The sequence below is a fragment of the Dermacentor variabilis genome, chromosome 1, assembly GCF_050947875.1.
Source record: "Dermacentor variabilis isolate Ectoservices chromosome 1, ASM5094787v1, whole genome shotgun sequence".
Classification (NCBI taxonomy): domain Eukaryota; kingdom Metazoa; phylum Arthropoda; class Arachnida; order Ixodida; family Ixodidae; genus Dermacentor; species Dermacentor variabilis.
In genome coordinates, this window is record NC_134568.1 from 68,556,776 (window position 1) to 68,583,959 (window position 27,184).

At 46.8% G+C, this 27,184-nt stretch overlaps 1 protein-coding gene across 1 annotated transcript in view; it reads left to right on the forward strand.

Moving 5' to 3' along the window:
• LOC142578976 (QRFP-like peptide receptor) overlaps positions 1 to 27,184 on the forward strand; it is an 813,496-nt gene that overhangs the window by 467,621 nt on the left and 318,691 nt on the right. Inside the window, exons 4-5 of the mRNA XM_075688743.1 lie at positions 5,094 to 5,204; positions 5,656 to 5,818. Of these exons, the coding sequence (XP_075544858.1) occupies positions 5,094 to 5,204; positions 5,656 to 5,818 (274 nt within the window). The remainder of the gene's footprint in view (positions 1 to 5,093; positions 5,205 to 5,655; positions 5,819 to 27,184) is intronic.

Consider the following 27,184-nt stretch of genomic DNA (forward strand, 5'->3'; position numbering starts at 1 on the left):
GTGGAACCTGAGGCAGCCCACTAAGCATCGTACGAAATCCTCGAGAGCCAGGATCCACACTCGTAGGCGCCATGTTTTCAAATGCGTTACAAAGAGCGAATAATCACGCGTGGGAGGCGACGTAACAGGAAGTGCTCTTGAGGCCACAGAACGGAATGCATTCGGCTGTCTAAAAAGCGAGTTTCTTGCAAAGCGAAGAACTGCAGAGAGAGAAAAAGACAGAAGAAAGGCAGGGAGGTTAACCAGAGGGGGAGATCCGGTTTGCTACCCTACGCTGGGGAAAGAGGGGAGGGGGAGGTAAAGGGATAACAAAGTCGAGATAAAGAAAGAAAGGAGCACAGACATACAATCACAGTCGGTCACTGTCACCGCATAATGTCACCGCACAGCACAGTAGCACTTGCAGCACTATGAACCATCTGTTCATGCTACAGCCGTTGGTCCAGTTCTGTTGCCCTTAAAAACTGAAACAGTGCCCTCGTCGCCCTCTGCTGCGATGGCTTGTGATGGCGGCATTTTAAAATAAGTTCCTCTGTTAGAGGTCTTCGGTCAAAGCGCGCTATCGCGTTTGCGAGTGATCGTCTCTTTAAATTATAGCGAGGACAGTCACAGAGAAGGTGCTGAAGAGTCTCCTCGTCACCACAGTCATCACACGAGGCGTCGTCGGCCCATCCGATTCGGAAAGCAAAAGACTTGGTGAACGCCACCTCTAGCCACATTCGACAAAGCAGGGTAGCTTCGCGACGGCAGAGTCCCGCTGGAATGCAAAGGTGTAGAGAAGAGTCTAGGTTGTGCAGCCGGTTGTTGGAAAACTTCCTGCATTCCACAAGGAGAATGTGATATCACGGCTGAGCATTCGAAGCTTTCTAGCGGCATCTCTCCTTAATAATGGCATCGGCTCTTCTTCGTCGCCTTGAAGAGCCGACCGAGCAGCGTTATCGGCATGTTCGTTCCCTATGACGCCGCAGTGACTGGGAATCCACTGAAATGTCACGTGGTGTCCTTTCTCAGTCAAGGTACGGATTAGTTCTCTGATCTCGAATACCAGCTGTTCGTGTGGTCCATGTCGCAGGGCTGATAGCAAAGACTGCAGTGCTGCCTTCGAGTCACTGAATATTGACCAGGGTGTGCACACGGATTGCGTCTGCATCGCCAAGCAGCAGCTGACAAAGACGACGCTGCGATGAGCCGTTGGAAACGCCTACGTAGCTCACGCTGCAATGGCCGCATCAGCGGAGTCAGTTGATTGACCCGAAGGGCGATACGGAGCTTCGTGGCAGTATCCGTCAGTTATGATATACGTCGTCTGAGTGCACGTCCTTCAACTGAACCATGCAGACGCCACTGCACCTTGAGCGCGTCCCATGACTCTGGCTCAAATCTAGAAACAGAAGCGCGCAAGACACTTGGCAAACAAGAGCGCGAGCGGGCGTCATGTAGAACGCGGATGTCGAGGCGCCAAGGTTCTACTGATAAGGAAGCAGGGAAGCGAATCTCAAGTATAGCTGGTCTGTGATTGGAAATATAAACAGGGGATGAAGGTAAAGTTATCGCATCAGATCCGATGACATACTGAGCTAAATTGCTTGGCACATAGGCACGGTCTAACCTGCTTGACAACGCGCCGAGTCGCCACGTCCAGGCCAATGAAGAACCATAAAAAAGACGATATATATCAAGCAACCAAAAGTGCTGGACGAGGCGACGCAACTCCCGTGCGTTCCAATCCGGGCGACCTCAGCCCGGGCCTTGCATATCTGCTCGCGTGTATAAAACGCAATTAACATCCCTAACAAGCACCACGTGACGACCGTCCAGGAAATACACGTCCAGGTCACGAAAAATATCATCGGACTTAATGGCCTGCGCGGGTCCATATATGCACAAAATCCGTAACCCAAATGAAGACAGAACACAATCAAATGCCAATATCCGCCCTGTTCCATCATAAAAGACATGATGGTCTCACAAGAGAGCTCTGTTGAAAATAATACCAACTCCACTAGAGCGCGATGTCACGAAGGAGAAAAAACAGTCTAGTTTAAAAGTGCGTTTGAAAGTAAGAACATGTCCAATGGTGAAAAAATTTGTTTCTTGCAAACACAGTGTCATAATTCTTTTGCGCGGTCCACGCTGATAATTTCAGCTTGTTTTACAGGACTTCGGAACCCTTGTGTGTTTAATGAAATAATGTTCACGGTGTCATCCATATTTAAATAAAGTATCACCCGACTGCAAACCTGGTCTTCTTGTTCAAGTCGGCGCCCCGGGAACAGTCCTCGAACCAGTCCAGGAGTTATGCAGTACACACGTCACTTCTTCAACCCTTTCGAAGAAGGCCGAAGTTTTTTGGGCCGTTTTAACTCGGCACGGCGATCCGGGTCGCCGTCCGAGCCAGAGGCTGACGCATGGGCACGCTTTACGTCTCGTGGGGATGCCATTTCTATGTCGAGTCCATCCAGGCTTGGCGAGAGTGCAACGCTGCTATCAACTCCGAGACTGAAGCTGTTTTCTGATGAGGATGATGTCGGTTGCGGTAGGGCGGCGGGATTTATTTCATCGCCACCGACAACTTCCGCAGCCGGGAGCTCATTCAGATGTAATGGATGCGGCGTTTTAGGAAATTCAATTGAGGCGGATGAAGCCACAGCAGATTTCATAGGTGAATCGACTGTATTAATCGCAGGGTCAGGTGTTTTATGTGTGTTTAAAACCTCGGTGGTATCAGGGGGCTGATGGTAGCAGCCGAAGTGGAGGCGCTGTCGGCTACAGCATGCCTGTCCTTCGCTGCTTGGAAGGCCAGCGAACATGGCGTGTTGCGATCCGCCACGTCACGGTCTTCTTTTTCAGTAGAGGAGGCCGGCGAACATGGCGCGTTGTGATTGCCCGAGCTGCATGCCTCTTCTATTTCATTTGTCAACGCTGGTTGATGCGATGTCAGGGCAATTTCTTTTATTACGGCCTCACGCGCAGTCGCAACCACAGCTGACACCGGCAGTAAGGGGGGGGGGGGGGGAAATGCTCCAGCAGCAGCGTCCGAGTATGAACGCCGCACAAGGCATGCGACCGTAGGGGGACCATCTGCGCAACGCCGATAAGGACGGTCACATCCGTTGCTTCGTGGCCATGGATACCACAACGGCCACAGAACGTTGCGGTGCACTGTGAACGGTAGTGGTCTTTGGAGCCGCACCGAAAACACACGCGTTGCAAAGCGTGGGAGTCAAATATCGCACGATGACCTGAGACTCGCAGGTAATTGGGGACCCGGGTTGCGGTACTCATTTCCATACGAACGAAGCGGTTGCCCGTGAGACCAGCATTGACAGACAGACCAGCATTGACAGACAGAACCTTGATGTATGGTGATAACGCCTGGACGAGGGCTTCATCCGGAACGAAGTACGGCAAGAAGAGGCAGGTTACGTTGGTGACCTTCGGGCCGACGGGAGCGACAGGACAACGCTGACAAGGCAGCCGACGACAAGGCAGCCAGCATCGACGATTAGAGTCAAGGAAGCCATGCTCTTGAAGGTGACTTGGAAGTTGAGGAATCCCATGTGCTGAACGCCGTAGACCTCAGAGAGGCCAACTATTGAGGCCGTCGCGTCAACGACGGGCTCAATATAAATACAATGGTTATATGAAAGTACCCACCTAGTGACTTGTAACACCTGTATGTTAACCACGATGTCCCACTTTTGTTCTGCGTAACCAAAACATATCTTCCTGCACAAAACTTGATCATACAATGTCGGCCCCCAGGTACCTCCAAAGAACAACGGTCTGTTAATGGAAATGTGAATTATATTTAACGAGTTCCTTGATTTGCATTATTTACTTTCATTGTCCATTAGTATGTCGCACTGGGTGTATGCCCGTTCTTGGGCAATTCTCCAGAGTGGGCATGTCCAACTGGGATTCCTACATAAATGTCATCAAACAAGGCAAAACCGGTATTTCTATAGCATCCAAAAAGGCATCACCAACCACCAATGCTTCGCTTCGCATAGATTCTCACATGTGCGTTGGATCTGCTTTATTTTTTTTATGTACGATGGACCACACATGCAGTAGGCGGTGGGGTGCTCAAGGGGAGCACGTGATCGGATCGCCGGCGCCTAAAGCCCCTACATCTACGCGCCACCGCCGCTTTCTTAAGTAGCGACAACCTTTGTTGTGCGCCGCCTTTACCCCTCACACCAAATCCGGTTCCGGTATTTCCGCTTCCGGCATTTCCGGTTCCGGCATTTCCGGTTTAAAAATTCCCGGTTCCGGCGTTTCCGCTTCCTGGAGTTGCGCTGCGGGAATTTCCGCGTTGACTGCTGTTGGACGATGGTGAGACGCCCGCACGTGCTTAGCAGAGCTGTGGCAGTCACCTTAAGAAGAATGCAAAGGGGACAAGCTGTGTGTTCCGCTGAAGTAGTAGTTCGCGGTCGCTGTTTTCCAAATGCACGAAAAACGGCAGTGGTCTCCAAGCGCCAAGGCACTACATTCCACTGTACGTTGTCGCTCGTGCCCCAACCCGTCGCAGGTTGACGCGAAGCAGCGAACACGAGCAGATTGCTGGTTACAGTAGGCGGTGTTTCTTGGATGGAATCGCATTCACACTTTCAACCGCAGCTCGTGCAATTAAAGCCTTTCCAGCGACGCTAAAGTAAACAACGCTAAAGAACAAAGCGTCACTTCCACTCGGAACAGGAAGCTGCAGCTACGTACGTTCCGTTTGCCGCCGGAAGCTAAGGGGGTGAGTGGGAGAGGAGCGTGGAGGAGGAGGGCAGGTAGGCGGTACTTAACCTGGTCGGTGGAAACGTGTATGGAGGGGTTTTACCCACGCCCAACCTCGCCACGTACTGATCCCAACAGAACGGACATCGATACCAGCCAACAGTATGCGGATGATCGAAATGTCTTATTCAAACTGACGTGTGTTCTTCGCTGAATAATTATGAAGAAGCCACATAATGCCGAATGGTTTGATTTAATGGTTTTAATGTGTCAGGGTATGGATATTTTGCTTGTACACTGCACTCGCGCCTTATTTCACTTAGGGAGTGACTAGCTTTTCTTTTTCTTTTTTGTCCGCTATTCAGGTGATCACAATGGTGTGCACGGTCCTCATCGCCTTCGTCATCTGCTGGATGCCGCTCCAGGTCATCGTGCTCTACTCACAGTTCGGAGACTCAAAACAACGAGACAAGGAGGTATGCGTTTCACTCAACGGCTCACTTATATACTACGCGCCTGCGAAAATATTCAGTCGCTTGGCAGTCATCTTCCAGTAAACCATACCAATTTATAACGACGCACGTTGGAATGCAAGAACAAGAGCTGAAATAAACACGCCCCAAAACAGACGAGTTGAAATTAATGAGCTAGTTTAGCGCCATATAGACAGAAATGTGTATTTCCCAGTTCCTTATTAAGCAATTGGGTTAAAGGAATATTACGGTGCTTAGCTACAAGCGAGTGGAGCGATACTTCAATGCGCGCCTACCTGCAAGAAAGCTTGTCGCAGTCTTCCAGAGGTTCGATGATTTGTAGACCGGAGAAATTGGGTAACTGCTTTGGCAGTGAGTGGGGAAGCCAAAAGTGTAGGGACTTTACGTCCTCAATGTTACACGTCTCTGCATAAGCCGATTTGTGCTATTTCAGATGCCGGACTGGTTCACCGAGGCGTCGTCAGTGGCCACGTACATCGCTTACTCCAACAGCTTGCTGAACCCGATCATTTACGGCGGCTTCAACAACAACTTCCGCCAGGGACTCTGCACCGTGCTCCATTGCTACATGCGCAGGAAGCCTTCGCAGTTGCCGCGTGAGTAACTTATCGCATCTCCACTTCAGTCGGCGACTATGCTCTTCGCAAGGTGGCTACTCCGGGAGGCGCCACTGCCTGCCTCACAGTGGCGCCCCCAGCAGGCCAGCCTAGTAAATAAAAAAAAATTGCGTCGCTTTTCCCGAGTGCACAGCCTTCAAGAACGCCTCACTTGCGAGCTCCGTTGCCGCTTTGGGAATCGCGCCTATAACACTAAATTTAAAAATAAAGTTCACTATCATGTAGCCAGCACAACTCCGTTCAAAGTACGACATGCCTCTTGCAGTGAATGTGATCGGTAACAATGTCTCGTTTTTGCATGCGCTTCCAAAGTTGCTATTTCATTTGCTTGAATAAGAACCGTGCTTTCAGACACTGTTCGCAGCACCCGTTTTGTCTGCGTATGCGGTGTGTACTAGGTGGGAAGCAGCAACATTAACTCTGCGTACCCACACGCTGGCGAAGCTAGTCGTGTGCGTAGACATTAGGGCTCATTTCAGTTGCTGACAGCACGCAGCTGGCAAAGCATGCAGTGTACGCAATTTCACTGCATACGAGGCACAATGCATGACTCTACTGACCAGCGCGTTCTGTCTTTGCATCGCTATACACCCGTTTAATCCCTTCCCCCCTCCCATTACATGTTTTCTGTATGCAGTTTCACAGCAAACACTCTCACCAACTAACCGTGAAAGTGCAGACTTGATGACCGTCCTGTAGGGTTTCACAGAGCAATTTGCAGTGGCCGAAGCGTCTAGCTGAGTCGTGTGCAATTCTACATGGCAATAAGCCCCGTCTAAATTAAAACGATGGTCACCTGTGAAGCATGACCTATCGCAGAAAGGGGGACCTTCCTAAAAGAGGACATCATTAGCAGTTACAAGCAGGTACGACATCTAACTAGCTCCGAGACTAGTCCGTCACGGGCATAGAGGTGGCCAGCGAAGAGGATACGTAAAAGAACCACTCTTTATTGAGCGGGAAGTGAATGGTACTGGACTCTGTCTTTCGCTAATATAGTGAGGCCGCTAGATATAGTCTGTGACCCTGATTGTAACCAGGGCTGGGCAAAGATACTTTGCAATTGTATCATGATACAATACAAAATACACTGGCAACAAGCGTTTGATATACAGATACAAGATACAACCGCAATTATTGTACCTGATAGGATACTTTACATTTGTATTTCAAAATACTTCGATGCATTCGAAAGTTTCTTATTATAGATCTATATAATGTAGCAACAGACGTGTATGCAAAAAAAATGTTTGCTTGGAAATTTTTTAACTCCGTCCCACTTTGTTTGATTCGAATCAAATGTCTGTTAGTACTTCAAAATTTTTAACGCCATAGCGTTAAGTGCCCCGTGTCGCAGAAATCCGGTGTGGGTGTCGGCAGAGTTGTCCGTGAGCAAAAATTTCCGAATTTATTTAGCTATATGTATATGCCATGCCTTGCTCTATCCCATGCTGTATAAGCGGGTTACATTGCACACCATTCTATCACTAAAGTTGTTCATACCTTGTCTTACATTCTTCATTACGGTATTCCTCGGAATATTGAGAATGGCAGCCCACAAACAAATGTCGTGAAAGAAAACACCGACAGCGCATACATTTTATGTTAAATCTGGTCAGACTTAAATATTAAAAATGCAAAACAATAACGTAAACCTGAAAATTATGTAATTTTATTGGCGCGGCTGGGGGGGGGGGAAGAGGAGGAGGGGGGGGGGGACTACCTCCGGGATCGACTCACGCAAGAGTCGCGTTTCTACCAGAAAGGTCGCCTTGGTGTATATCGTTCGCCGCCAGCGTTTCCCGATAAACATTGCGGTTACATAAGTTGCACTTGCCGGGAAACGTGACCAGCAGCCAGGGATCTTTGAATGCTATCGTGTTCCATTCTTAAAGGCTAAGCTTAAGCGTCCTCCAAGTTCGTGTCTTACTTGCTCAAAGTGTAACAGTTTCCTTCCGAAACAATTTATGGAGGTTGCTTTAGCTGCTTAACATGAAAGATCTTGATGCGGTGCGCTGTCAGCGGTTTTTGCTGGTCGCTTTTGTAATTGATGAGAGTCGCTGCTCTGCTTGCCGACCAGCTAGCGGGTCGCCATCTAATTACGAGAACTTCACTAAAGAGCATCTGCACGATGGCGCAAGTACCGCTGCGGAGTGTTATCTGGTCCGCAAACGTATTACCGTTTACGCAATATCTGATCACCGAACAGGTGCAAAGCAGCGACAAACCTGGTAGCGACATTTTTTGTGACGCATTGTGTATACAGAGAGCAAATAAAGCTGCAATGGCTTTTCATATTTTACTTATCTCATCCTGACCTTATCACATGCCCTCGCTGGAGGGCTTTGATAGAAAGATAAAAGAATGTCGCTGCCTTTGGTTTTATTCAGGTGGCTTATTGGCAACAATATCAGCTTGAGAAGCAGAGTTCAGTCAATGTTTATAGTTTCGCACGGTGATGTTGCGATAGCAGTGTCTTGTATCTTGAAATACACGGTACATTATTTCATGTATCGGAAATACAAATGCTGATACACGTCTTGCCAGACGTATCATGATGCAGATACACGATATCCAAAGAGTTTGTAAGATAGTTTCTGAGATACATGTATCTGCGATACTGCCCTGCATTGATTGTACCACACTTGCGGCATGTTCAAGGGGAGTACGGTAGCGCGATTAAAAGACGGTGCAAAAGAAGACACATAGGGGCACACATAGCGATAACTTCCAACGATGTTTATTATCTAAAACCAGGTCGTACTTATACACTCAGCCAACATGAGTCACAGCCACGTGAACAGCTTAACAATCAGAGCGAAACATTTTTGTGATATGTTAAGCCATGCGCAAAAATTTCAGTTCTTTTTCAGAGAGAGCCAATGATGGTTTGCTGATACATGAATCCCCTAGGGCATCAATCTCCTCGGCTTCTATTATAAGTCTAGTGAGTTCGCACTTATTTGTACCGGTAATGATTGTTGATTCGAAGAGAGGGGAGCACTTATGTAGCTTACAATGAAGGGAGAGAAACCCATCTGATAGAAGTTTGTCCACTTTATTTTTGTGTTCGCGCAGTCCATCATTAATGCATCTGCCCGACGGTCCGACGTAATACTTCCCACACGATAAGGGTATACGATATATAATTGACGTCTTACGCTCTCTAAACGTCTTCCTGTGTTTAACTTGGCAGCTAGGGGCACTTTCTTTTCTGGTCTTGTTTTCCTGCATAGGCTGATTAGTTGTTGGGTGGTGAAGAAATCCCATCTAACTTGCTGGGGTTACAGTCCCAGGAAGAATAAACCGTTGTTGTCATATCATTCAGCCCATTCGAAACTGGTAAAAAGAGTTGTTGCGAAAATGTATTTTTCTAACGCACTTACTAAATCATGTCATCATTGCACTGACGAAGCATTCACATAACAGGCCATGCGGCTCCATGAAGCAGGTTATCCCAATCATGTACTGGCATCAATTGCAGACGGAATACTTGGAAAAGTGCAGCAATCAAGGACTGCTGAACGAGCGGAAGGAAATAGTAACCGAGAGAAAAAAAGTACCAACAGTGATACCTTATATCCACCGGTTGTCGCACAACCTAAAGAAAATTGCCCGCCGAGGTAACACTGATGGGGTTTTTTTCAGCACCCGACAAACTAATCAGCCTGTGAAGGAAAACAAGACCAGAAAAGAAAGAAAGTAGCCCCAGCTGCCAAGTTAAACGCAGGAAGAAGTTTAGTGAATGTAAGACATCAATTATATATCGTGTATACCCTTATCGTGTGGGAAGTATTACGTCGGACAGTCAGGCAGATGAATTAATGATAGACTGCACGAACACAAAAATAAAGTCGACAAGCTTGTATCAGATGGGTTTCTCTCCCTTCATTGTAAGCAACATAAGTGCTCCCCTCTCTTCAAATCAACAATCATTACCGGCAGAAATAAGTGCGAACTCAATAGACTTGTAATAGAAGCCGAGTAGACTGATGCCCTAGGGAATTCATGTATCAGCAAACCATTATTGGCTCTCTCTGAAAAAGAATTGCAAATTTTTGCTCATGGCTTAAAATATCACAAAAATGTTTCGCTCTGATTGTTAATCTGTTCATGTGGTTGTGACTATTGTTGGCTGAGTGTATAAGTGCGACCTGGTTTTCGATAATAAATGTTGTTGGAAGTTAGCGCTGTGTGGGTCCCTACGTGTCTTCTTTTGTCCCGTCTTTTAATCGCGCTGCCGTACTCCCCTTGAAGATGCATTACCAACAAGCCCACATTGCAACCCTTGCGGCATGTATCCTGAATAGAGCTGGCGCAGCTCTCCGCGGTGTTTGAGATGCATGTGGAAGCCCATAAGCAATCATTATCCTTCGTTTTTCCGTCCCATTTGGAAAATAAGGTAGTCCTTCCACCAGTTGTTGAACGGTTGAACTGATAGCATTGACCCTTGTCGCGCACTACGCGAACACTGACAGACAGCGAAAGATGTGCTCGCTAGCTGGATAGGCAATTAAAAAAAATAAGAAACATTCTTCAACCCGGCGCCAAGTCCTGCGCGAAGATGTGACAGGGGCTGAACACAATTACGCGCGGGTGTACCCTTTCCACGTCCCTCCAGGCGCTGTCGAAGATGCTTCATCGTCATTGCCGATATGCGCTAGCATGGTTGCGTGCAGCTTTTCGATGAGCATCAATACCTCTGGATCTCCGTCAAGCGATGCAACAGTCCAGCTCTTCGTCCAAGGGCTACGCCTTCAGAGAAGAAAGAGGAGTGTTGGAAACTACAGGTGGATGTATCGCCTTGAAAATGCTCCTTGTCTTGCAAACGTCGCTTGTCGCTGTCGCTCGAAAATCGGGGGCATTTGTTTGGGTCTTGATCCTCTCGTACATAATGACAACAGGGCAACCAACTGCTACACTTGTAACGCGTAAAGTTTTGCTAGACAAAGCACCTCCTGTTGACGCCTCCTAAAAGTGTGCTTCGCATAGCACACACTAGTCTAGGACTTGAAACGAATGCACCAGAGGCGCCGCTTATGCAGTTACATGCATGATAGCATCTCCGCAGCCATATAGTCTGTGTACCATGGATCTGGGAAAGCACTAACATCGCCCTAGCTAAAGTCAAGAATATATAGCACATTTTCCCGATTCTTCAGTTCTTACGCTACTTCGTCGAAAATGTGACTGAACACGAGGCAGGCGGTGTGAACACGTTTTAAGGCCTTGTACGAGAACTTTAATCGATGTTGTATCATTAGAGAAAGTTGTCGCTGACGTTTTTAGAACAGCCGCACTCCCCAATTATTGGCTATTTTTCGAAGCTCTTATTTTTCCTTGCAAGTATTCTGAACGAAACCACGCGCAAAATTTAAGAGTTTTAGCAGCCACAAGACTTCCTTTTCCTGATCTTCATTTCTTCGATCGATTTCCAATCACAAGGTGGTGGGCGCCGATGAACTCGCTAATGAGCCTGCGCTAATCTTTTTCGGGTCTAAGGTTGTGCTTTTCCCTCTCGAAAAAAAGTGGATGTAGGTTGCAACTGAGGGCCTCCGGGGACACGTTAAGACTGAAGCCGCGAACGTTGCTAATGGGCTCAGTCTTTCGACAAGAAAGACTTTGTGATTACCGCCGACCAGCCGAGAACGACGGGTTCGCGTGCGCTTAAGACACGGAACAGTTTTTGCACCCCTGTAGCGTGGTACTAGTGCACATATCAACCAGCAAGTGAGTGAGTAGATTTTTATTTCTAAAGGATGATCCAAAGGCCTAATTGGGGAGACGATAACAACGAGAAAGGATTATAAATAATCACTATTTCTGACCCCCCCCCCCCACGCGCTAGCCTCAGAGACAAAGCTCAACCTGGCAAGTAGAGTGCAGCGCGCGGGGTACAGCCAGCCATGCAGATAATGCACGGTATGGTTTGTTTGATTCACTGATTAATTTGCCATGGTATTGAACATGTTCGTAAAAAGATATCGCCGGCTTCTGCGCAACGTTAACATATTATTTAACCTCGACTGCTTTTAAGGCGTTAGCGGAGTGTCAAAGTGCGAAAAAGTGTATGTGTGCAAAGTGTGGGAAGCCGGTCCCGTGATATATATATATATTGTTTTTGGCCATCATAAGAGGCCAACAAACAATGACACCAAGGGCCGCACAGATAATTTGCCCCATGCTGTCCTTGGTGCCATGATATGTTGGCGTCTTATGACATGACTACATAGGTGATATTATTATGATATATATAGGTAGATGAGAAACACATTTTCGCGATTAAGTACAGTTTATTTGCTCAACAATTTCGGTCGCTGGACCGACCTCTTTCAAGGGCTACAGTAAATTCTTGCGACACAGTCTCTTTATATATGTAGGTAGAGAAATCAAAAAGCAAAAAGGAGGAAAAAGGGGAAAAAAGTTCACCGACGATTACGACACTCCCTGAGCTGAGCTTTATACATGTTTTCATTCCGTGATATATTGGCTGGCGCGGACAGTTTGTCTCGTGCGGCACGTTGCAAACGGAGCGAAGCGTTGCAAAATAATTAACACTGAAGCACAACGATAGCCACGAGTCGGCGATTGTCAAAAATCTGATCTGCGGGTCAAGCGCGATGGCTTTTATGCATGACTCGACAAAGGTACCAGTGTAATCGCTGGTGCCCGCGTGGCTTCCAGAAAGTACTACACAATTCGCGTCGCACATACAGTAAGATTACAAATACTATGGCGCCATCTCGTAGTCTCGAGCAGCACTCTTCCCGCCTCACCCATTCGCCATGTTCTCCTCCTCCGCTTTCTGCCTCATGCTTTCACTGTAGCCTCCTCCGCTCTCCTGCTCGGGCTCTCTCCTTTCATCTCCCGCTGCGCTCCGCGTTCGCTTTCATCTTTCGCTGTGTTCGTTCACTCGGTTGCGAAAGAGAACGCTTGATGCAGGAACGGGCGCCTAAGAGCTGCGCTCTAAAAAGACAAAGAAAAAAGAAAATGTGGGAGAGAGTCGGCTGCTAAAGAGATTACTCGTTGGTGACAGGTTTATTCACCGCGGATTCGTGGAGTCGCTCCATTCATCATTGGCAGTGTTCAGGTCTCTGACACGTTGCCAAAGACGAGTGGGATGGGGTCAGTAAGTGAGAGACGTAAGAAAAGGAATGCGTTATGTGTTAGGCACATCTTTAACTATTGGCTGAGGACCCCAAGTATGATACGCAGATTTGTAGAGCACTTTCAGAAACCACCGATCGAGTTGTTTTTTTTTTTTACGATACGTCTCACGTAGTCCTTCTTTTTCAGGGTTGCAAAGCAAGCCGGCGAAATATGAAAAAGCCACGTGACGAAGCGTTTGCGCAGGGGTATTGTGCTGCTCTCAAGGGTGCGTTCGGTGAACAAGGTCGGCTGCATCGTGACTGGTGACGACGAAGCGAGAGGGCGTTCTTTATCTCATCGGCAGCACTCGGCTAGCAGCATGCATTTTCGCCGTCATCCGACGGGAGCCGACCTTGTTCACCGAACTCACGCTTGAGAGCAGCACGATACCACTGCACAATCGCTCCGTCACGTGGCTTTTTTCATAATTCGCCGGCTTTCTTTGCAACCCGGGAAAATGCACTACGTCAGACGTATCGTAAAGGAAACAACTCGATCGGTGGTTTCTCATAGTGCTCTACAAACCTGCGTATCATACTTGGGGTCCTCAGCCAAAAATTAAAAAGTTGGGTAATTAGACTAAATAATTAGCGAGTAATTGGAGGAAAAATGTCTTACTATAGGCTATTGCGAATAGTATGCGCTCGGTTCAATTCGCTTCCTACGCGCCTTTCATTTTTAAATGCTTGGCTCAAGTTATGTGGACACCCTGTATATGCGAACGCTGGCACGATGAGCGACATCGGAGCCAGCTGTGGAAGAAGACGACGACGACGAACGCGCGAGCAGTGGCACGAGCGCATTCGCGCAGTTACGCCGAGGGACGGCGACGCTCAGCCTGCAGGAACGGGCTGCTAAAGCTGGAACCGCATGGCGCGTTGTTCGCTGTCGAAAACGCGATGCGAGGCGAACGCCCGCGCTACCGCTGTAACTGGAACAGCATTGTGCGATTTTTGGCGCGATTGAGGCGTGGCATAGGGGCCCGGGGCTTCATTTCGACGAACGCGCCCACGAAAATCGTTTAGCCGCCTTCAAGCTGGAACCGCATGATGCGTTTTCCGCTCGGCGACACGCGGCGAACGCCCGCGTCGCCGCTGCCGCGTCAGCACCCGCATGAGCACGGCGGGTGCGCGCCGGCTGCGTCGCGTTTGCCAGGTGTTCCCCGAGCTCTTCCGCCAAGATGCCACGGAGGGCAACGCTATTTGGTGGCGTTGAGGGAACTAAAGCGTGACGTATAGCGTGACGTGCCACTCGCGCAGCGCTCTCACTGGTTGGTGGACGCGGGCGCGGCAACGAGACATGGCACGTTCTTTTCTAACCTCAACAGCACCGCGCAGCTACGCGATTTCCATGGGCCCGTTCGTCGAGACGACGCCCGCGCCCCTTCGCCGCGCGTCAATCGCGCCATTTCGTTCCAGCTTAAGAGCTGCACGCTAAAAAAAGAAAGAAAGAAAGGAAGAACCTGAATGACATACAAGAATCTGGTAATACGGGGGTTACTACGCTATAAAGACACGGACAATAAAAGTAGGAATGAACAGGACGCGCGCGTCCTGTCCACTTCTACTTCTGTTGTCCGTGTCTTTATAGCGCAGTAACCCCCGTATTACCAGATGAACTTCCACCAATGAGCCCAAGGTGCCGCACTACTGCAAGACATACAAGAAAATAAGGTCAACAAATAGTGGAGGACGTAACGGCACATATAAGGCCACAAAGTGTTTTTTAGAGCTGCAGAAAGCTGATATTCGGAATCTATAGGTGAAAAACTTGAGGGCCACGGTGTTTCTGCTACGTACAAAAATTTGTCCATTTGGTCTAACAGACGAAAACTAAATTAATCATGTTAAATTCGTATATCCTACCTTAACTTTGTTCCTTGTAGATTATGAAAGATTGAACTTTGTCGTGAAAATAGTGACTTGTCATGTAATGAAATAACTAGAATGAAATAAAGTATTTTAAGGAAGCTCTGAAACACTTGATCCACAGAGTAGGAGGGCAATAACTAGTATAAACGTTCAACTTTGTTACTGCTGCAAAAATTTATTCTTAGTGCTTGCTCTTTTATCCTGTCTTATAGTTCATACATATTTGCTCTAAAATAAACTTCTTTATCAGGCAGAGGGGGGGGGGGGGGGCGAGGCATTGCAAAATTCACAAGGCTTGCTACTATGAGATGACTGAACCTAGGCTTTTGTGAACGTCCATAGGTGTCACAGGCAAGAATTAAGCTTCGGACAAACGTTGACACAGAAATCGATTAGATAAGAGCTTTGATCTCGTTGGCAGTGGAGAAATAAATCCATTCTCCACTCACCTGCCAAAACTTGAGGCCTTCCGCTTCATGAGATCTAGTTTATTCTTTGTTTGTGTGTGTAATGAGATGGAAAACTGATGGAGCAAGAGCGCGCACTTTTTTTTACTTTAATGTAGAGTGGACTTATAACACTCCTCTTACTATTCGGCACCGAGCTGGGCTTCAAAAGACCAGCAAGAAGAAAGTCTATCCTGGAAAAGTTTTTCAAACCCGAGGTAGCTGGCGAAAAGAAAAGATTCATTCTAATCGGCACTCGTCGTAAATTTATGCTCTTGATGGTTCCCTACATTGACGTGTTAGGCCCTACGGGCTAACACATGACATTAATCTCGATTCCAGAATAGATTAGCTTGCAATGGGCAAGGAAAAAGAAGTGTGAGGGATTTATTCACCCATTTTCCCCTTTTACTGGCTAATCAATCTAACCGATGTCCAAAGCTTTGCGGCCTCGAGCATATTTTTTTTTTCACTAAAGGTGTCTGATTATTCTGCTATTTTCTGCCATCTAAACGTGATATCCCGTTTTTCTTTCTTCCATTTCTGATTAAACTCAAAATCACAGGCAGGGGCTATGTTCGGGTGTGTACTAATAGGTGGACAGCAAAACAATGCGTCACTGCTACTGCATTTCCTGTTCGAAGCTTACCTCGTCGCTGCTCCAGGATTCCCGCTATTTCGTATAATCGCGGAAAAGTGACGTAGTACGCATGCATCTGCTGCGTGATTAAAATCGCCTGCCCAGCGGTCAATTGTCTGGAGCCTTCTTCAAATGGAAGAAAATTTCTTCCTTTCCAGCGAACGAAAAGCGAAGCGCAAACTGGCAGTCCTCGTCATCGTGCGACGGACAACGGTGAGGTGAGGGTACCGAACGTATGAGCCAGACTATGTGATGACCACGTTGCCACAGGCAAGTGTTTTGACAGATATGTTCATTTTCGAGTTTCAAGCGTTAATGGTGGTTATCTAGCGATCATTTAAACACACGAACGCGAGGGGAATGTCACCAAACAAGTTCACAAATAAATGCTTCTGACAAAATCACAGAACTGCTTCACGAACAAATGGCCCCGATTAAGGTATCTTGCCATGCGTACTATGCTGCCTACTTACTGCCAAAATTTGAATGGTACTGAGCCTGGAAAAAACAGCGGAGCACAACACCCGCTCCTTTACCGAAATGTCTAATGAGACGCTTAAAGGATTTGGCCCTCCCTCGTGGCATCTCTGATGCATCTGAGCCATCTGTGCGCAAAGTGCCGATACCGCTAGCACATCTGCGTTGAAAGCGCAAGGAAGTATTGTGCGCGCAGTGCTTGGCTGCTGCCAAACATCAGGTCCGAGTGCCGTGGGTGAAGAAACACTCAGATTAATAGTTAAGAGGAAGCTTTAGCTCGGGCCCAACTCCGACGCGGCATATTCAAATACATGTATAACACAGAAACGCTTTTCTCAGATAGCCCCTGGATCAATTTTAATGATATTTGTAGCATTTGAGAGAGAAAGTTCAATTCTATTGACTGTTAGAAGCGGAATTTAGATTCAGTGCCTAAATTTTGACCAAGAATATTCAAAAATACGAAAGTTCGAAAAACAATGGAAGCACGAAGTTTACAAATTAATAGCTCTGCATTAAGATCAAGTATCACGGTTCATTAAATGGCATCCATTAGAAAATAAAAGTGGACTAATTCGATATGTGAATTTGTTATATTGTGTACAAGGACTCTGCAAAAAGCTGTATTTTCATATTATTAAGTATTTTGAAATTCATGTGTAACACATAAATTTTGTCAGCTTGAGATGTACTATTAGAGTCAGTTCACAAAATTGCGATATTTTTCATTACTGAGTTGCAGAGTTGTAAACTTGATAGTCTTTTTTTCTAAAAATTTGAGATTTTTGCTAGTTTTTAATAAAGGTTGACGACCTAAATAAAAAATTAGAATATAACAGTGACTAGATTTTAAGTTTTTCTTTTAAATGCAACAATATTACGCCAGTGAAAAGGCGTTTGATCCTTTGGCCGCAACGGCTCAACGAACCTTTTACTCAACAACACTCCCTAACATGCTGCTAAACAATCCCAAACAGTTCTTGAAATACATTAACCCAAAAGTATTATTATATGATAACGACAATAACCGTTTTCCTGACCATAAAGTATGTGAAGTACTAAACTATGTCTTCTCTTCCGTGTTCACTTCTGAACCTAACGCTGACCTCCCAGACTGTCCTATCCTCAACCATCCAACGATGCCAGACATAACACTTGAGGCATACGGTATCACCAAACTAATAGAATCCTTAAAATTAACATACTCGGGCAGCAGCGATGGAATCAATTCCAAAATACTTAAGAACACTGCGCACATCTCTAGTGTATTTTTGTGTCATATCTTTCAACGATCATTATCATGTGGAGTGGTGGCGCGAGACTGGAAAATAGGTAAGATAATTCCAGTACCAAAAAAAGGATCATTGTAATCGTGCCACAATTCCCGTCCAATTTCCCTCACCAGTGTTTGTTTCAAACTAATGGAGCATATGATTTATTGTCATATTGTAAAGTATCTAACATCCACCAATTTTTTTTCAATCCTAATCAACATGGTTTTTAGAAAGGCATGTCCTGCGAGACTCAACTAGCTCTCTTCTTTAATGAGATCAGCTCACATCTTGATCAAAACGTACACCCGTGAGCAAAAGTATACGGACCAGGGATTGCGCGATAAAACTCATTTTCTGCTCTTTCAGGTAACGTAACTTAAAATGGACGAGTGCAGTCCAAACTTGGCATTACAATTTTTTTAGTAGCCTCATCAGTTTCCGTTTATGCACGTTAATTACGGAGAAATTGTTTTGTCGGCGACTCTGTGGTCCGTATACTTTTGCTCACGGTTGTACCCATAGATTCCCTCTTCCTAGATTTCCAAAAGGCTTTTGACAAGGCTCCTCATGAACGGCTCTTCCTAAAACTATCGCGTCTTAATCTTAATTAACCCTTGTGTTTTTCAGTGGATACGCAACTTTCTTACTAACCGTCAGCAGTTCGTTTACGCTAAGTAATGCTCGTCTAATTTATCACCCGTTACCTCCGGCGTGTCGCAAGGCATTGTCCTGGGGCCACTACTCTTCTTAATATATATTAACGACTTACCCAGTGGTTGTTGTTCGCAAATTCATTTATTTGCTGATGATTGCGTAATTTATCGTCCTATTACGATGCTGATTACGATGCTCTCCAGTCCGGCCTTAACGTGATTGAAACTTGGTGCATTGATTGGCTAATTTGTCTCAACGTTAAAAAACGTTGCTATATTTACTTTCCACCATCGCCAATCATTTATTTCAGCTGACTACGTTATCGCCGGTTCTGAAATATGTGATGCGACTTCATATAAGTACTTAGGTATTAACTTGTCCAGTAACCTCGGTTGGTACTCACACATTTGCAGCATTAGCAATGATGCCAATCGTGTACTGTGCGACCTGCACCGGAATCTACGTCTTGTTCCCCCTTCAGTAAAACTACTCGCATATTGAGCACTCGTTCGACCCAAACTGGAATACGCATGCTCAGTGTGGGACCCATACTAATCTAACCTGGCAACAGCACTGGAATCCATACAGAATCGTGCAGGAACCTTCATTCACTCTGACTACTCTTACCACACTAGCATCACTGAACTTAAGTCATCTCCTAACCTTCCAACCCTCAAGCACCGCCGCAAAACAGCAAGACTTTGTCTCTTTTACAAGTTTTATCGCTCGCTGCTTCACCAGACCGACATCACGCCTGCGCATCGCACTTCATTCCGCCATAGCCATTCAAAGGCTGTTTATCCCCCTCCACCTGGCACCACCGCTCATCTTAACTCTTTCTCCATTCAAACAGCGAAAGTCTGGAATCATCTTCCTGCTGAAGCGGTGCAACACTCATCGTTCAAGGCATTCATTCAAAATATGACCTAGATATGCTAACCCCTCATGTAAAACACCAAATAGGGTATTTGAGGTATGAATAAATAAATAAATAAATAAATAAACCTCCTCACGTTCGGCACAGTGGTTGCCAAGAAAAAAACGAGTTCTTTTACATGTATTTAGACAGGAGCAGTGCTCCTATCTAAATAAATATCTAAATAGCTAGAGCTTCCTCTTAAGAGGCGTAATAAAAAAAAAGGGAGCCAATAGACTTATTCAGATTCATAGCTGGCTCAGTCCAGGTTAACCTCCCTGCTTTTCATTTATCATTTGATGTCTCTCTCTAGTCGGCGAAATTATAGTCACGCTGTTGACCAGTAGTCGCGTGTTACAGGAAGGCCGATGGCGCAAATAATTGTTTGTCGAATTCGTCTATACAATTAAGCATCGAAACTATTGATGAATATGCCTTATATTGATTTGTAATACATGACCGTGTGACGTGCCGAGGATGCTTATATAGCGTAACACAAGGGCGGAAAACAAAATGGCGTCCGCTGCGAAGCAACGTTATAGACCAGGTGGTTACCACTTGAATGAAGATTGGCAGCTCACATCTTCCGGAAATGTGCGGCGGTGACAACATTGGTTATTCACCTAAGTTGCAGAACATTCCAGATATAGTGGCGGTGGATTGTAGGTATGGGTGTGTTTACCCTGGCGATCGAGGTCAGCTATTGCTCCACCTGAGCATCTCTTACACAGTGACTGGGGAACTTAACACTCGTTCAATTAAAGAGTCTATATCAAGAATGTAAAAAAAAAGACATGAAGCTTTTTTGCGGACTGTTCGGACATTTATTCTGGAAAGACAAGGTGTTGCCGGCACGCATGTGGAAAGCCTTTCTTCTGTATATTCTCAAGAGCGTCCCTTTCACAACGATGGCTTGCGATCACTGGTAGTTTGCGCATGACCTTGGCCGCAATAAGCCTTAGCTTGGGCACGACCGAACATCTCAGCGGCTATGGCGAGACGACAACGTCGCTGTACGCCTGTCACCTACACCGTAGTTCGCGCGTAGGTCTTCCAGCAAGCCTGGCTTCCCCGCTTCAGCGTCGCGTGTGATACCAGCGCCACTCCATGCGAACATCGCAGAGCTTAGCGGACGCGCTGAATCACGGAATCAGCGAACCATTTTCCTGCGTCATCACTGCTTGGGGTAGCGATGCCGCATTAACATGCGCTTACTTGGAAACTTTCGCTTACTATCTGAATTAACAAGCACGGTGTTAGCGTGCACAAGCAAACATGAGCATATCACACTCGATGAGCGTGGATACTCGCTGTCAAAACGCTGGTGTGAGCCAGCGCGGCAGCAGCAGCGAGCGAAGTAAACCTCCTGCAGTCGATCGCTTCAACGCAAGAGCGGCTAGAACACAGTGCGCACAGAGGTATGAGATGTCTGCAGATCCCTTTCAAGAGACAGCGCGCGCGACCGCGCGCGGCCGTACAAAGCGTGCACTTGGCGGAGTCGAAGTCGCCTCCCCCGCCCTCCCGAGCTGCCTCCCCGCTTTCCTCTATGTGTGGCGCGCGAGATTGAGCCGCGACCGTCAGTTTCCTTTGTGCCCGGTCCCGAAATGCGCAGTTGCTGCGGGGGAACAACGCTGCCGACTAGAGTTACTGTACCTTTGGTAGCATATACAGTAACTCTAGAGCGGAGCGCTTTGCTGCTCCACCTGTCGAACAAGGTTGGAGTTACTGGGAAAAGATGAGACGTTTGCTTCAGGTTTTCAATCGCGGTCATCTACTTCAAATCGTCGCCAAACTGCCTCGTTGCCGAAACCTCTCGCATGATACATAGGTCTTCTTCGGAGGCTTTTCGCCTGCAGGCGAACCAGCGCCGCGTTTGAAGACGACGCCAACGACATGCCGCTGTTCGAGCGGGTGGCCGCCATGTTTGTTTCGCAAAAACGCTGGTCTCCGCTGAAAAAAGGATACCAGCGAGCGAGCGACCCGCTCCGTAAACACGTTGCTGCCCCAGCGTACCGCATATGCGCAGTGGCGTCTCCGCAGTGGAGCCCGCTGGCCTGTAAACCCGCTGAACTACAACTCAACTGTCACGTAGCAGTGCCAGGCACGTTTATAGTCCGACGTTATCGGCGCGCGGGCGAGCGTCGTTCGCGGTCAGTCACGCTACGTCGGTTGCGCGGCGCCAGCCGAGATGCCATCCCCTCTATACTTCAACGCGCGCGCCGTCGGCTGCTATCTTCGGAGCATGCGCAGAACGTTCGCCAAGTCGCGCGCCGTCCGCAAAAGCCGTCTGCGGAGTTGCGTTGGCGCCTTTTTTCTTCGCGCGCAATGCATTGTGGGTCTACGCGGTCGGCGGCGGCGGCGCGCGAATGGAGCAGGAGCCAAATTTGCGCCGAGCCCGTCGGGGCGCGCTGGCAGCCGCCGGTTACTTCGGCGCTGCAGTGCGTCGGACTGAAGAAGGAGTTGTTTTCGCCAATGTAACGTAGCGTGCGCGAGCGCGCGCGCGCGCGCGTTACGTCGGACTATATTTACGCCTTTATACCTGAGTCATCGAAGCTTCCAGAGCAATCGCTGGTGCCCGCATGTCTTCCAGAAACTACTACACAATTCGCGTCGTGCATACATGCAATCAGATTACACAAGGTTCGGGGACAACAGACAGCGGATAGGAGCATCGATAACATTCGAGAAACTTCCGATGCATGCGCGCGCGTCCTGCGCTCAGCGATAACAGTTGTTAGACCGTGAAACGCGGTCACCCATAAACACCCTAAAGAGCCCTAAAGAGAATAACATATTTTAATGATAGCTCCAGGTCTAATCCGAACAAATGGGCAAGGAGGAGAGACCGCGCTAAATATCGCTTACTATGAAAATTTAAGATGCAACGCTCCATATTGAGTCAAGTGTATAACGTTTGCCTATGACCGGACACTGTCCTAAAAGGGCGCCACCATGTGGGGCCTGTACTTGTCCCGGAATTTCCTTAGTCTTTCACATTCCAATACGAGGTGATTCCGACTTCGAATTATCTCCGTTTCTTAACATGGGGTGTTTTCCAAGTGTTCCTTAGCATCGAGGTCACAACGAGCGAAAGGGCAAATACTGAACCACAGCATTAGTCCATCCAGTGAGGAGAAAGAGAGCAGCCGAATTAAGGAACATTAACAACATGCCCCAAAATCTCGCACTTCTCTAGAGGTCCCAGGTGCCATTTCGTAGGCTATATGCAAAAGCAATGTAATTCTTGTCGAGTCCATGCCCTTTCTTACGTAAATTGGGTTGACATCACTATATCTAGGATAGATGTGCAGCCTTCTTTTTTTATTAGCGAGTTTCTCCATTGGTTGCGAAGGATTCGCTTCGCATCTTCTTTTTATCTTGGCATTCTGCGCGAAGACAGATGGCCGCTTCGATTGCATTGTGCCTAAGTGACTCGCCGATGGCCTCACTCACTTCGTCGAAAGAGAAGAACCAGTGACACGGGAACTTCCTCTCCGAGGCTCGTTAGGTCCGCCGTTTCTCCTTTGTGTGGATCGCGGAGACGAGCTACATTATCAGATTTGTTCGCAGATCACCTTAGCAACTAAAAGCTTCAAGCAAGCTCTGCCAGGTCCTTGGTGACACGTGGTACTTGGTTTTTACTTTAATGATATTGCTGCCCTATAGTTTCATCGTCGCGTCGTGACATTGGTGCAAACAAGTAGAGAATGTCTTAAGATTCCGGAAGACATGTGTAGTGTTCATCGGTTCACTACTCACTACCGCTTCACTACCGGTTCACAACTATAACTGGCGCCTGCTAGGCAGTTATGGTGCCCTAGCCGCCAACGAACAGACGTTCCTGTATCGCTGTGTGGGCGATGAAGCAAATTCCTCTCCTGACCCGCAATGCGTGTCTGCGAAAATGTCAGTCGCTAGCATTTAGCAGTATACTGGCTCCCGTGTCAACCTTAAGCGTGCTCACCACAACTCCATTAATGAGATGATGACTCGATACGAATTGTGTTTATGGTGTTCGTTCATTTGCAGCTTTGTGACATGTGTTTGGACTCAGCGAAACAAACTACACATCCAGCTTTTGCATTTCTATGCTACTAAATGCATCGCAGCTTCAGCGAGGCCAATCTACATTTGCACAAACCCACCGGACGCTGCGGCTTCACTTGTTATACACGCCAAGCTAACGCCTCAGAATCACTGAGAAAAACTGTGACGTTCAAAGTGTGTTACATGCCCCTCGAGATATTTCTGATTAGATATATATGCTGGAATGTTGGACAATATGCGCAAGATAAGGCAGAAAATGCTACCGCAAAATGGGGGCGTCTCGGCGGCTGTTATGCAGCCACGCCCCAAGGTAGCCATGTGGAGGCTTCTATTCTGTAGGCATTCTTGCCAGCACTTTTCTACGCAAGGCATATTTGTGAAACGGCTAATCGTCTTTCAAGTGCCCTCCATTTGAAGGAGCCAGCTGCTCTCCCACGATTAAAATATTGTTCGTGGTTGACACGCGCGAGCTACGTTGCGGACGCAATGTAACAAAATATAAAAACTGAAGTTTTCGCTGTTCTTTTGACGTGTGTTTAAAGACCCCGAAGATCCGACAACTACACGTAATCGCCTTGCTAGATCTAACTATAATGTACTCATGAAATAAATATGAAGCAGGCAGTTTTAATCGACGCCTGAAAGGGATAAAGCGCACATGTGCTTTTCCTTGGTTGCCTCGGCGCGTCGCCAGGCCAGGAGTTCCAGCACGTCGAGGCAGTCTTGGGGTACGTGTTATGCGCTCGTCGATGCGTAGGCGTGAGAGTGGCAGCGGCTGCATGCCTTGACGTATATTGACACCCACTCGCTGGGCCTAGACGCTGCAAGGACGAATGAGGCCTGAGCCTAAGGCACGTCGCAAGCCTTAGCAACGAAAATAGGCCTCTCACAGCCACCGTCCGCAATTATCAGCGTAGTGCTTTAACACACGTTAGGTATTCGACACGCATAACAGCTGACCCACGCTTCTCCAACCCGTTCCTTGTCAGCCGTAGTTTTCCTGCCCGAACATCGTCATATAACCTGGCAATGTTGACAGGCAGTTCGGAACGAAACACGCGACAATTTTGTGGCAGATAAATTGTTTACTCAGTGAGTTTCTTTCCCACTAAAAACAAAACAAATACTAGGGCCAGAACTTAGTACCACTAAGTACATTTAGATTGTGACGTCTCGACAGCTTCGCGCGCTTCCATAATAACCGCCGACATTCGTCAAATCGACGTTTTTATGCCTCGTATCTCTTACAAACCTGCGATTTCGTGCATACTGAGACAGGCTCACGTATGCTCAACAAACCTCGAGTTTTCTGTTAGATACCTCCAAAGTGGGTAAAGTCCTTTAATAGTATAAAGAAAAGCGTGACCGATGGCGAGATCAAACCTGTGTCTGCCAGCACAGCGGCCCGATTCTACAAGGTGTTTTCTTTAGCTGCACCAAATTTTTAAAATTAGAAAAATATAAATCACGGTAACGTTATGTTTACCATTTGAGTGTAGCGATAGGCAGCCTCTACATACAGAGCAATTTCCGCAATTACGTGCGCAATTAGCGAAGTTACGATAATTAACTTTCAAATTATTAACAATAGGTGGCTACAGCAAATGAGTACTGTGGGGCCCGTCCTCGACACTACCTATTCCAACGATCAAATTTTGAATAACGGATTTCATGTGGGAGCTACGCGAACAATTAGTTTCCCTTGGCAGGCTCGTTGAAACGGAGACTGGCGGGAAAAAGAGCGTCTGTGTCGTTGATGGTGCGCCTCCTCCACGCCCCCCCCCCCTCCGCCCTTCGTCAAGTCTCCGAGGTCACCACTGGTCCGGCCCCGAGAGCAGCTTGCGTTATCTCCTTGCTGTCTACGGCGTTGGCCTAGCGCTTCAATGTCGGCGGGCCACCAAATTTACTTCGTCATTCCGTTGGGCCCCTGAAGCGGCATTTCGTCGATGGAAGTGGACACGTGGCGTGGGTAAAGCATAGCGCTAATAACCGCAACATGATGACTGTTGAACAAAGGAAGAGGGCCAATGATGAAGTCCAAGTATACCTTGAAATCTTGCGAGTTTTACGTGAAACCGATCTTCACAGTGGGCCTGTTTTACCACTACGCCGGCAGCGATCACAGTGAAATTGTCCGAAAATCCCCAGGACCGTGACACACGTGCGGGGCACATTGGCGGGCCTGTTCACAGAATTTCTCACTTAAAGCAGTTCGTGTATGTATTTTATTTTATTTATTTATTTACCCTCAGGGCCTTAGCATTGCAGAGGGGAGTGGGTAGAGTATAAACATCGCGCACAATAATATGACAAAGCGTGGTAAGGCATGGCAACATGAATGCATTTTTTATCAATAAAAAACTCCTAATTATACAATGTTGGCTAAGGCAGATTTAAATCGGGTGTTATGATTAATGGAAACAATGTTGGAAGGAAGGCGATTCCAATCTTGTGAAGTTCGAGGTAAAAAAGAGTAAAGAAAGGTTTTAATATGACATATGGCTCGATACCAACCTTAAAGCGATGGTCAACACGGTCAGATATATAATGTGGCTGAAGAATGAATTCGTCACGGAGGGTCGGGTGATAGTAAAGCTGATGAAAAAAGTTCAAGCGAAAACTTTTTCGGCGGGATGCTAGAGATTCAAGAGAGAGATCAGATTGCATAGATACTGGCAGTGCGGTTATAACAGGAACAGATGAAGCGAGTAGAGTGATTCTGCACCATTTCAAGTGAAGCAATCAAATCGTTAGTACTTGGATCCCAGACTGGAGTGGCGTATTCTAATTTAGGTCGAATGAGTGGTTTATATAACAAGAGCTTTAAAGATGAAGGGGATGCTGAAAATTACGGCGTAAGTAACCTAACAAGCGATTAGTGTTGTTAATTATCTTCTCAATGTGCAAAGACCAGTTTAGATTAGATGTGATATGAACGCCTAAATATTTATAGGATGAAACCACGGCTAAGGGGGAGTTGTTTAGGTAATATGGAAAAGGAGTACTAGATACACGGGAGAACGCATCACTTTGCACTTGTTAATATTTAATTCCATTGGCCAAGTATTGTGCACCAGTTAGATATAGAATTTAGATCTTCCTGAAGAACGTTAGCATCGTTATCAGTAACTACATCACGGAAAGTAACGCAGTCGTCAGCGAAAAGATGAATATTAGAAGAAACTAAAGAAGGAAGGTCGTTAATGAAAATGAGAAAAAAAATTGGGCCTAATACGGATCCTTGTGGGACTCCACATTGAACAGGACATTGGTTAGAGGAAAGTTCATTGGCTACAACAAATAGGGAACGATTTGAAAGGAAATCTTTGATCCACAAAAAAGGACTACTATCAATATTAAGTTCACTAAGTTTATGAAAAAAGAAGTATGTGGGAGACCTTGTAGAACGCTTTAGAAAAATCTAAGTAATTACAGTCAGCTAACGAAGAACGATCAAGAATGCGGTGTAGTTTATTAGTAAATGATATGAGCTGCGTTTCACACGAAAATGATTTCCGGAATCCATGTTGAGCTGGTGAGAAAAAGGAGTTAGATTCAAGAAAGGCGACAAGGTTCGAGCATATAATGTGCTCTAAGAGTTTGCAGCATGTGCTCGCAATGAAAATGGGCCGATAATGACATGGTGAACTTTTATTGCCCGATTTGAAGACTGGAATCACCTTCCCAATTTTCTATTGGGTTGGAAGAGTTGATATGTCATGTGATCGCTGAAATATTTTTGTTAGTATGATTGAACTGGTAGACACAATTATCTTTCGGAAATTTCCAATCAATAGAATCATAACCAGGGGAGCAATGGTGCTCTAAGTTATTGATGAGTTTCTGAATTCCAGCCGTGTCAACAATAATG